This window comes from Herpailurus yagouaroundi, unplaced genomic scaffold (genome assembly GCF_014898765.1).
Source record: "Herpailurus yagouaroundi ecotype Mexico unplaced genomic scaffold, PumYag 213, whole genome shotgun sequence".
Taxonomy (NCBI): domain Eukaryota; kingdom Metazoa; phylum Chordata; class Mammalia; order Carnivora; family Felidae; genus Herpailurus; species Herpailurus yagouaroundi.
The window spans coordinates 11,786,463-11,799,332 of NW_024412444.1; the positions used below are offsets into that span (position 1 = coordinate 11,786,463).

Below are 12,870 nucleotides of genomic sequence, written 5' to 3' on the forward strand. Positions count from 1 at the left end.
GGAGACAGAGAAGGTGTCATGAGAAGAGAGATTCTGCCTCAATATTTCTTAAACTTCCTGAGTCTGTGGGCTGCTTTGATGGCCAGGGAGGGGGGGTGGGGGACAATGAGGCTGCACACCAGAATTAGCAGGATGCCTGCTCTGTGTTTGATGAGAAGGCAACATAGGACGGCATGGTTTCCTTAGGCATCATGTACAAATTGTCAGTTCATGCCAGAAGCAAAAGTGTTGGTGTTTGCCTCGTAATTAACTTTTTCTGAAATAAATGTCTGCCACTTTTATTAGGAAATTGGTTTGATCTGGGGGCAGCTTTTGCAGCCCTTTTCTGTACACACTCAGAGGAAATGTGACTACCCCCATTGCTATCTGAACCCTTCAGACATCACATGAGGACTTGCAGCTTGAAGAGCAGCCCAAGATTAAACAACCAGCCCATTGTGACCAGGCCTCATGAGAACGGCCCTTATTGATCAGGCCCCACGAGCTGTTAAATGTTTTCCCTCTTTAAACTGCAGATGTGTGCATGCGAGTGGGAACTGTAAACCAAGTGGTACATCTGTTTGAGTTCTGGTCTTTTTAACAGAACAAAATAAACATCTGAGTGGACTCTGAATGAGAAAAAGTCAGAGCCCATTCGACCCATGAAAAATTGATTTATTTGCCGCCCCCCCCCCCCCAGCTTCCAACTCCCTCAAGGAAAAAAAGGTGAAAAAAGAAACCCTTTTAAACAAATGAGCCTCCCAAGTGGGACAGGCCTGACCAGTCCTTTTGACCTTAGATGAATCAATTACTTGTACTTTGAAGACCTAAAACAGAGTGGTGGTTTTCTCAGGGAGCCACTGTGGTCACTGAGGATCTGTCTCCTGGGCGGGTAGGGCTGATTTCATTCACCCCTCCATCGCACAGAAACAACCTCCCAAGTGACTTACCTTCATGCTAACATTTTTTCAGTAATAAAATAATTGATAAGTTCTCCAAGCAGCAAGTTCTTGTGTTAATTTGGTTCTAATTCCATTTTAATTGTATAGAGAGAGGCAGAGTGCATGGAAGCAAAAAACAGATTTGTTCTATTGCTTTTCACAATGTTAGGGAGTTAGAAAGAATTTCTAAAAGTGAAAGAGTTTCCCTTATAAGTTGTTGATAGTCTATTTAAAGACATGTTGTGTAGTTCAGAGCTTTGGGGGGAAGGGTGGGGGAAGAACATGCTTCAGGCTGGTTTTGTCTCTAGCTTGGCAAGTGGTTTTGTTTCTCTAAACCACAATTTCTGCAGTAAAAATATCCCAGGGATAAATAATAACAATAGCTAGTACTTACTGATTCTGTTTGTTTTTTTTTTTTTTAATGTTTATTTATTTTTGAGAGAGAGAGAGAGATAGAATGTGAGCTGGGGAGGGGCAGAGAGGAAGGGAGACACAGAGTCTGAAGCAGTCTCCAGGCTCATTTGGGGGAGAGAGAGAGAGACAGAGTGTGAGCTGGGAAGGGGCAGAGAGAAAGGGAGACACAGAATCCGAAGCAGGCTCCAGGCTCTGAGCTGTCAGCACAGAGCCCAAGGCAGAGCTCAAGCCCACGAACCACGAGATCATGACCTGAGCCAAAGTCGGATGCTTAACCGACTGAGCCACCCAGGCGCCCCAAGTACTTACTGATTCTTAACCAGAAACCAGGCTCACATACTTGTTATCTGCCTTATCTCATTAAAAAATAGTATATGCCTTTTGTAAGTGGGGCAACTGAGGCTCAGAAGAGTCACCTGATACTGTCCAAGTTAGGCTTTGAAACATAATTATACCTGGTTCCAGAGTCTGCCCTCTTAACCACTGTGTTATCACCTCTCATGTTTTATATAAGTGAATGTGCATGTATTTGGGAACCAAGATGTGAACATTCTTCATTCTCCAACAAGTTACAGATCACTTGTGGCCTTTTCTAGCCAGTGGGTTGAACCAGATAGCCTTTCAGGTCTTGCCCAGGAAATGAGCACCCTGTCAGGTATGAACACAGGACCAGAGCTGGATTGGGTTGCCATGGCAGCAGGAATAGCAGGATCAGAGAGGAATGGCCCACTGGACGGTGAGCAGCAGTGTGGTTGGAGTTCCTCTCTAGTATACATCCGACAGTTACTGCTGATTTGTTTCTCTGTAATGAAAACATTCGGCATTTCCAGGTCTTTTCAAAAGGCGAGGAAGTGGAAATGAAATTAAGAGGGCCTGAAGCTCTTTTTAATTAACTCTGAAAATCTAAATTACAAGCCACAATACCACATCTGGGGTGTGTGTGTATGTGTGTGTGTAAGTAGCAATTATCATTTACTTTCAGATATAAGGTTGAGGAAAGAATTTCTGCAGCTCTTTTTTTAACACAAAGGTTTGTGTTTTTTTGTTTTTTGCTTTTTGTGTTTATGACACATAAGGAAGGTAGACCTTTCCAAAGAATGTTAAACTCAACAGTGGACTTAAACATTACTTCCTTGGTATCTTTGTTTGGTTTCAGTTGCTGAGAAAATAATTTCAATAAGAGGTACCAAAAAAACACCACAATATTTATACTTTGACCCATTGTTCAGATGTTGCCACAATTTATTTTTAAGCCATGTTCCCAGACCATCAAATATTACCTAATCTGGTAACTATTAAGCATTCATTTATTTGTTCATTTGGAATATAAAGTTTGAATGTCTGCTGAATGATAGGTCCAATGCAAAGTGTTGAGGATGCAGAAATTAAAGCCCCTCTTGCACTGAATCCCTCCATAGGGCAGGTGTCCTGGTAAATGTGGCTTCTTAATCCAAGGGAGAGAAGCAAACACAGTGGGGGCCATTGGCTGCATTTTATTGTTTCTGCTACCTTTCTGGGAGCTGACAGCCTATGCATTAAGATGGTGAGTCTTGGGTGCCACTAATAGGGAGGAGTGGAAAAGGGAGATGAACAGCCCTTTCACTGGGTCTCTGACTCTGTGTTTGCATAATGTGACTGATGGGACATATCAGGGAAATTAGTATTTTGCTGGAAGGAAGATAGAGGAGTAGAAGTGTTCCGAAGTCTTTAAGCTTAAATTGTTCTTTGCATGGTATTGTGATGTTAACCATTAGGTACAGCCAAGAATCTAATTTAAAAGATGTTTCTAAATGCTTCCCGCATCTAATCTTTTACTAATTGTACTTTGGCTTTAAGTTCCTGGAGTTCTTCATAATTAGTCCGCCTTGGAATCAGGTAACCTTAAACTAATATAGAGATGCTTGCATGGAGCCATGCAAAGGGCTCTAGAGTCTGACACTTTGCTTTCTTTTTATGCCACTAGGTCTTCTAGATGAGTTTCTTATGAATAATTTTTAAAGAAATCCTGTTTTGTTTTGTTTTTTAAAGATAGGAGGCTTTCCCCTCACCAGATACTTTTGGAAATTCAGGAAAATTTTGAGCTGTATGCGTATACAGTTATTCTGGTTCTTTTGCTCCTAGCTTAGATTGGCAGAAACGCAAACAAATTACGATGGGGTCTTAACAATCAAGAAAGTAAATACACAACTAAGAAAATAACTGTCCCTCAAGCAAGCTAAAGCCTAAAACTGTTCATTTCCTGCTATTTAAAAAGTTCTATTAATGGTGCCTGGTGGCTCAGTTGGTTAAGGGTGTAACTCTTGATTTTGGCTCAGGTCATGATCTCATGATTCATGAGTTTGAGCCCCAAGTCAGCTCCGTGCTGACAGCGCGAAGCCTGCTTGGGATTCTTTCTCTCCCTCTCTCTCTGCCCCTCCCCAGCTCATGTACTCACTCTCTCAAAATAAATAAACTTAAAAAAAAAAATTCTTGGTTGAAAATTCCACTAGTCTGTCTCCTCCAGCCATGCAGATAAGGGAATGTTGGCCGGGCCTGGAGACCAGTTTTGTTCAGTCCCCACATGTGATACTAGCTCATAGCTTCAGAGCACAATTAGTTCCACACTCCAAGCCTCCGTTGATGTTTTTTTCTTAGCTGCCTTGTCTCAGCTCCTACGACAGTTACTGCAGCAATCAAGTAGCCGCCAAGGCTCTGCTGGACCACAAAAAACAAGATCACCGAGTCCAGGATTTCCTGCAACGATGTCTAGAATCCCCCTTTAGCCGCAAACTGGATCTCTGGAATTTTCTTGATATTCCAAGAAGCCGTCTAGTGAAATACCCTCTGCTTCTTCGAGAAATCTTGAGACACACACCAAATGATAATCCAGATCAGCAGCACCTGGAAGAGGCTGTAAGTTCATCTGTTTCTTCCTCTCTTTCCCTTGTTGTTTTCTCCCATAATGTCTAGGAGATTGGGTGAGTGAAGGGTCTCTGGGGACATGGATGGGACCCAGGGGTCTTGGTTTCCAGGCTTGGAAGCTGCCAAGTCATGTTTTTATTTTGCAAGTCACTTCTTCTCTCTCTGCCTCACTCTCCTAACCTATAAAATGAAGTGTTTACATGAAATACACTCTACGGTCCCTTTAATTTCTAAAAGTTCTTGCTTCTGTACAGGTGCCTCTCTGATCTGTAATTACGATTAATAATAAACTGTAATGTTTATTACAATGGTTGTGAGGATTAAGATCTCTGGAGATTTTAAATTGAATGTCTTTGTGTAGTTAGCAAATGGGAGTTGCCTCTTCCCTTAGCCCCTGAACCTATTTGTGAAGTTGACACCTATTTCAGATCCAGCTCTCCTTGGCCTCTGATTACAGGGAGGGACCTAATCAATCGTCCTGCTCACCAGCAAATGTTCATTAAATATGGGGAGAGATAGATTCTTAGTAGCAAGAGAAGACCAGGAAAAATGGGTCCATATCATGAGAATATTGTAAACGGTGAGTGTTCTGTCCAGAGAGCTTGGGTCTGATTGGGGTGCTCTGCGGGACAGGGAGGCAGTGGCAGGCCAGGAGGAGCCAGTGGCCTGAGAAAAGGTATGGAGAAATGACAGGACAGGTAATGTCTGGGGAATACTCTGGATCAGTCTGCCCAGAGAAGAGGATACTCTGAGGAAGCAGCAGGAGAGAAGGCTGAAGATGGGAGTTCAGATCTGGTTATGAGGATTTTAAATATCAATTTGAGATATGTTTCCTTTGTTGTGTTTTGTTTGTCTTTTTTCCTTTTTTTTTTAATTTGTTTTAATGTTTATTTTTGAGAGAGAGAGAAAGAAAGAGAGACAGAGCTTGAGTGGGGGAGGGACAGAGAGAGTGGGGGACACAGAATCCAAAGCAGGCTCCAGGCTCTGAGCCATCAGCACAGGGCTTAAATAACTCGCCTAGAGCCAGAGCCAGCAAGTGATGAGGTTTGTGTCTGAACTCTGCTGGTGTGGACTGCAAATCCTGTGCCTCTTCCACTTCTTTATGCTCCTATACCACGGAGCTGAAAGCCTAGATGCTTCTTTGAGTCCCCCTTGCCTGTAGAATTGCAGAAAGCTATCTGGGGACACCAGATATCTGGGGCCCTTTGTGGAGAGGGCCTCACTGGTGCCGAGCTGGGCCAGGTGCCTCCTTGTAGGGATAGTGAAGAGTGTAGACTCTCTTGACTAATGGCAGACACACACAGACCAGGTCCCCAGTCCTGCATAGATGGGGGACACAGGCACTGGGTATGAGGCCCATCTCACTTCATCATGTCTGTTTTTATTACTGGGACAAGTACAGTAGCATTGCCTCCTCTCCATATTTCATCCCAGCAAGTGTGTGGTCTGCAGGAATGAAAACAACAGGGAGCTCGAGCTAGTCTAAATAATTACTTTTTTGAAGCACGTGAGTTTGCTCTGAGTTTACTGTTAAGATTTCTTCTTTTTAATATGCAGCATGAAAGAATAATGCTGTTTCCAAGATCACCCAGTGAGCTAAAGTTTGGGTTTAAAAACAGATAGGAATATAATTGTTTGCAATATGAAAGGATGGACCGGTTTCCCTAGTGCAAAAAATGTGATGTCATTTTTACAAGTTGAATCTGCACCTAGTTATTCAGGCAGATTTGTGTGTGAAGCATGGAATAGCTGTATTTCATAATGTCTGCAAAGCAAGTCTTCCTGATGCCCATTTATACATGGAAGCACAGCAATGTTTTTTGTGGGGTGTTTTCGTTGTTGTTGTTGATGATGTTTTTGTCTTTTCAAATTCCTCTGGGCATTACCCCAGATGGGCAGAAATATTTAGCCCTGTACTCTTGGGTACATTGTGAATGCTTGATAAACATAAAACCCATAGCACCAATGTAGCTTGAATTACAGATTCCCTGAATAAATTTTCCACCTCTGAAAAGGGGAAGATCAGAGAACTGTCAACAAATTGCTCCTACATCCAATTGTCCAGTCCTCTGATTAGGTCTAAAAAAAGGCCTTGCTTTTACTGCAGTGCATAAACTACCACGTTTTTATTAGAATTTCTTCACAGTGTTTTGGAGGGTTGATAGACATTTTCCCCAAAAGAGAACATTTTTAAATAGAACTTAGGATATTCAGAAATTCCAGAGGTCTGGTTGTTTAACATTTTAAATTCTAAGGAACGTTTCAGCCCAAACCTGATCTGGCAGACCGTCCTTTCCCTCTGCCCACCCCTGTTCCCTAGCTCCTTAAAAAAAAAAAAAAAAAATCACTGGAAGCAATGAGAACAGGTCCTGCTGTTCCTGCAGTGCTGGCTGCTATTCCTGGTTCATGTCACAAGCCTACGAATAGATGATATTACCGCTCAAGGAACTAGACAGGGTTTTCAGATTTCACTTTGAGGATGACAATTACAGCCTGTGTGGGTTTAACCCTTGTTCTGTTACCAGATATCTATCATCATCTTGCTTTACCAGTCGTGTCCCTTTGGTTTGAACCCTGATGAGAGGTGCAACAATAAATTTAACTTAAATGCAAAGCTACTGTGACTATTTGCAATGCAGTCTGCTATATTCAACTGTATTTCTTGCTGCAGTTCTACAAAATAAATTCCGCTCAACAACCAGTGCAAAGATTAGATGCTTATGGTGTACAGGTGGATATAACTAAAAGGCAATATTTTAATAAATGAAAGCAGACCCAGAGGTGCTATTTTAATGTCCACAAAGAATGTGGAATTACACTGATATATTCTATTGTTTTGTCTCTATTTTTTCAAACATCAAAGAAAGACGTAGCATTTGACAGTAGTCATAGCTGCCCCAGGAACCACTGCAATGTTTGAGCTTATTGATCTTCATGTGATGTGCCAGCTGTTCAGTTTCTGAGTTAAATTAGGAAGTGAACATGTATTTATGCCTATAGTACATCATCTTTCTGGTTTCCTGGATACTTATACCAAACTCAGAAAATTGACTCAAGACCCAGTTAATTACAGGTATACCTAGTAATAGTAAACTCTAAGAAGAGCCACAGCAATTAATGCTACTGGTTTAAAAATAAGGGATAAGTATGGATTCCACTACATATTAAAAATGTAATAAGGTAAAAGATCAAAGTAGACTGGGTGCCTGGGTGGCTCAGTTGGTTGAGCATCGGTCTGAACTCAGGTCTTGATCTCGGGGTCATGAGTTCAGGCCCACATTGGGCTCCACATTGGGCTCCATGCTGGGCATGAAGCCTACTGAAAGAAGAAAAAAAGATTAAGGTAGGCATAAAACGATTTTTCAGATACCTCCCATATATTCTTAAGCTTCTTGAGGGCAAGGACCCTGTCTCACTTCTTTGAATGCTGCCATCTAGTTCCACACTGAACCCATGATCAACAAGGATTAATTGAATTAATTTGAAGGATGAGTCATTGCTTTAGTATGTGTTGTGAAATTTCTTTTTTTTTTTTTTTAATTTTTTAAGTTTATTTATTTATTTTGAGAGAGAGGCAGAGGAAGAGAGAAAGCAGGGGAGGGCCAGAGAGAAAATCCCAAGCAGGTTCTATGCCGTCAGCAAAGAGCCCAACGCAGGGCTCGAACTCACGAACCATGAGATCATGACCTGAACTGATATCAAGAGTTGAACTCTTAACCAACTGAGCCAGGCACCCCTGAAATTTCTTTTTTGTTTGTTTGTTTTTGAAAGTAACAATAATCAGTCATATTTGAAAACCAAAACCAAGAGGGGAGAAAAAAAAAAAAAAACAAAGAGAAAGTTTATGGACCAAAGTGTTCTTTTTATTGTTTTATGTTAATAAAACTAGGATTAAATTCATAGGATTTATATTTAATGCCAGATTGACATTAAAGTCCAAAAGGATTGTTTTATGATACAAAAACCCTGGTTTTTTTTTTTAAATGATACGTTATTTTTTTTATTGTCAAAGTAGTGCTACCACCAAACGTTGGGAAATAGAGGAAAGAATAAATGAGCTTTGAAACTTGTAATAGCTACAGAAGTATACAGATTATGCATCTGTTCATAGGATACAGTCACCAGACTTCAGCGCAGAGCTGTAAGATCTTATGTCAGACTTGTGTGGAAGTGCCAAAGTTATAACCGGGTAGAAGTTTCTATCCAATTGGCTTTGGGCAGAAGGTATCATTTCATTAGCATGTGAAAAATAATTACTTAACACTTAGATTTTACTGCCAATTTAACAGATTATAAGATGTGGTAAATTCTCATGGAGTAAAGGCCTCTTTTAAAACCTTGCTTTTCAGCTATTGGTTTGTTTTTCCATTAAGTAACCATTAAGTGACCAAGGAGAGTCCTTATTAACGTTTCTCATCTATTAAGCTCTTTCCTATTAATACCACCACAAGTCCTGGGTTGCAAAGGTGGCTAAATATTCACAAATCAATCAGCGTGATACACCATACTAATAAAGAAAAGGATAAGAACCATAGGATCATTTCAACAGATGCAGAAAAAGCATTTGACAAAGCACAACATCCATTCATGATAAAGACCCTCAACAAGGTAGGTTTAGAGGGAACATACCTTAAAATCATAAAGGCCATATATGAAAAACCCGCAACTAATATCCTCAATGAGGAAAAACTGAGAGCTTTTCCTCAATGGTCAGGATCAAGACAGGAATGTCCACTCTCACAATTGTTAGTTAATATAGTCCTAGAAGTCCTAGCCACAGCAGTCAGACAACAAAAAGAAAGAAAAGGTATCTGGGCACCTGGGTGGCTCAGTCGGTTAAGCCTCCAACTTCGGCTCAGGTCATGATCTTGCAGTTTGTGAGTTCAAGCCCTGTTTTGGGCTCTGTGCTGACAGCTCAGAGCCTGGAGCCTGCTTCCAATTCTGTGTCTCCCTCTCTGTCCCTCCCGCCTCGTGCTCTGTCTCTCAAAAATAAATAAATGTTAAAAAAAATTTTCTTAAAGAAAAGACATCCAAGTCTGCAAGGAAGAAGAAAAACTTTCACTATTTACAGATGACATGAGACTCTATATAGAAAATTCAAAAAACTCCACCAAAACACTGCCAGAACTGATAAACAAATTCAGTAAAGTCTCAGGATACAAAATCAACATACAGAAGTTGGTTGATTTTCTATATACCAATAATGAAGCAGCAGAAAGAGAAATTAAGGAATCAGCCACATTTATAATTGCACCAAAAATATTAAGATACCTTGGAATAAACCTAACTAAAGAGGTGAAAGACATCTTCTCTGAAAACTGTAAAACACTGACTGATGAAAGAAATTAAAGATGACACCAAGAAATGGGAAGACATTCCATGCTCAAGGATTGGAAGAACAAATATTGTTTAAATATCTATGTTACCCCAAACAGTCTGTACATTTAACGCAATCCTCATCAAAATACCACCAGCATTTTTCATAGAGCTAGAACAAACAATCCTAAAATTTGTTTGGAACCACAAAAGACCCCACATGGCCAAAGCAACCTTGAAGAAGAAAAGTAAAGCTGGAGGCATCAGAATTCCAGACTTCAAGTTTATATTACAAAGCTATAGTGATCAAAACAGTGTCGACTGGCACAAAAGTAGACACATAGGTCAATGGAACGGAATGAAAACCCAGAAATGAACCCACAACTATATGGTGAACTAATCTTTGACAAAACAGGAAAGAATATCCAATGGGAAAAAGACAGTTTGTTCAACACATGGTATTCAGAAAACTGGACAGCAAAAGAATGAAACTGGACCCTTTCTTACACCATACACACACAAAAAAACTCAATATGGATTAAGAACCTATATGTGAGACTTGAAATCATGAAAATCCTAGAGGAGAACACAGGCAGTAACCTCTTTGATATATATAGGCTATAGCAACTTCTTTCTATATATGTCTCCTGAGGCAAGGGAAACTAAAGCAAAAATAAGTATTGGGACTTAATCAAAATAAAAAGCTTCTGTACAGTGAAGGAAATAACCAACAAAACTAAAAGGCAACCTACAGAATGGGAGAAGATATTTACAAATGACATATCTGATAAAGGGTTAGTATCCAAAATATGTAAAGAACTTATAAAACTCAACACCCAAAAGATGAATAATCCAGTTAAAAATGGGCAGAAGATATGAATAGATATTTTTCCATATGGCCAACAGACATATGAAAAGATGCTCAACATCACTGATCATCAGAGAAATACAAATCAAAACCACAATGAGTTATCACCTCACACCTGTCAGAATGGCTAAAATCAACAACACAAGAGGGGCGCCTGGGTGGCGCAGTCGGTTAAGCGTCCGACTTCAGCCAGGTCACGATCTCGCGGTCTGTGAGTTTGAGCCCCGCGTCAGGCTCTGGGCTGATGGCTCAGAGCCTGGAGCCTGTTTCCGATTCTGTGTCTCCCTCTCTCTCTGCCCCTCCCCCGTTCATGCTCTGTCTCTCTCTGTCCCAAAAATAAATAAACGTTGAAAAAAAAATAAAAAAAAAATCAACAACACAAGAAACAACAGGTGTTGGTGAGGATGTGGAGAAAGAGGAAGCCTCTTGCGCTGTTGGTGGAAGTGCAAATTGCCGCAGCCACTCTGGAAAACGTTGTGGAAGCTCCTCAAAAAGTTAAAAACAGAACTACCCTACAATCCAGCAATTGCACTACTAGGTATTTACCCAAAGAATGCAATAATGCAAATTCAAAGGAACCCATATACCCCAGTGTTTACAGCAGCATTATCTACAATAGATAAGATATGGAAACAGTGCAAGCATCCATCAACTGATGAATGGATAAAGAACATGTGGGGTGTGTGTGTGTGTGTGTGTGTGTGTGTGTGTGTACACACACACACACACACACACACTAGATTATTACTCAGCCACAAAAAAAGAATGAAATCTTGCCATTTGCAATGACCTGGATGGAGCTAGAGGATATAATGCTAAGGGAAATAAGTCTGAGAAAGACAAATATCATGTGATTTTCTCATATGTAGAATCTAAGAAACCAAACAAACCAGCAAGGGGAAAGAGAGAGAAAGGTGCAAATGAAGAAACAGACTCTTAACTATAGAGAACAAACAGGAGAGGTGAGTGGGGGATAGGTTGAATAGGTGATGGGGATTAAGGAGGGCACCTGGGATGAGCACCAAGTGTGGTATGTAAGTGTTGAATCACACTACATTGTACACTTGAAGCTAATATTACACAGTATCTTAACTCATTGGAATTTAAATAAAAACTTTTTAAAAATACTACCATGAGAAATATGGGACTGTTTGGTCTTTTCACTATTAGAGGACAGAGGACCCTGCTGAGGAAGTCATCATTTTGCCTTTGATTGGTGTCATTGAGTTTTTACTCAACTAATTTTTTGTTCCTTTGGTTTTTAGCATTTTCTAACTTTTAGACATATTCATGTGATAGAACAACAACACATCAAAATAAATGCCCACTGATTGTGTATGAGTGCTGTATTCTTGTTGCTTTGTTTTGTTTCATTCTGTATTAACAACAGTACATCCACCATTGCTCTGAAATCTCTACCCCTAATTTATTTACATGTGCTATGGGCATGGGTATGAGTGTATGTATATAGACAAATGGTTCCCATCGTGATGCCTAGTGTCTTTTCTTTCTATTTCTAGTTCTCTGTCCTTTATAAATCATTTATGTTTATCACTAAAAAGATATCCAAACCATTTCTTCACACCCAATTTGCAAATACTGTTTGTACGTTAGATTGAGTACCTGTAGAGAGACCTTGAAACTGAGTTCAAATCCCCAAAGATGTTCCCTTCTTGGGCTACTACATTTGCTTTGTTTTTTCTCCTTGGCTGAAGTTTTTATATGCCTATGTTTTCAACATTGTAAGCATGTTTTAGGAAATGTGCAACATAAAGCTCAGTAGTTATGAGTCCTGCACATTGAAAACTGTACTTTATATCTCTTCCTCTCAAATAGAAGTATGCATCAACATCAGTTTTATAAACAAATATCTGTACCTGTATATAAATATATATGTGTGAATATGTGTATCTGTGTGTACATGTATAGACGGATAGCACAATATATTAAAAGCATTTATTTATTTTTGCTGTTTCCCAAAACAGCAAGTTAGATAACAGAATCTCAGAATTAGATGCAAATCTATCTTGGTGACCTTCTAGGCTGAGCCCCTGGTACTTCTTGTTGTAGATGGTTTGCTTACTTTCCTCCTACTGTCTTCTTTGTTTCCACAGATAAACATCATTCAGGGAATCGTGGCAGAAATCAACACCAAGACCGGGGAATCTGAGTGCCGCTATTATAAAGAGCGGCTTCTTTACTTGGAAGAAGGCCAGAAAGACTCTCTAATCGACAGCTCGAGAGTGCTGTGTTGTCATGGAGAACTGAAGAACAACCGAGGCGTGGTGAGTGGCTCCTCTTCTTCAGTGGTCTCCTCCTGGGCCTCCCCCAACACTTAAGCCATTTGATGCTAAGCCTCCTGTTACTGTGCCTTCCCCATCAAGCATCTTCAGTGTTTTTTATATCACAGGATCCCATATATATATATATATATATATATATATATATATA

General features: G+C 40.2%; 1 protein-coding gene across 8 annotated transcripts in view; it reads left to right on the forward strand.

Moving 5' to 3' along the window:
- The window catches only part of ARHGEF3 (Rho guanine nucleotide exchange factor 3), a 307,785-nt gene that overhangs the window by 287,531 nt on the left and 7,384 nt on the right, over positions 1-12,870 (forward strand). For all 8 annotated transcript variants that reach the window (XM_040454717.1, XM_040454720.1, XM_040454719.1 and 5 more), the window contains 2 exons: positions 3,969-4,226; positions 12,534-12,704. In XM_040454717.1, the coding sequence (XP_040310651.1) occupies positions 3,969-4,226; positions 12,534-12,704 (429 nt within the window). The remainder of the gene's footprint in view (positions 1-3,968; positions 4,227-12,533; positions 12,705-12,870) is intronic.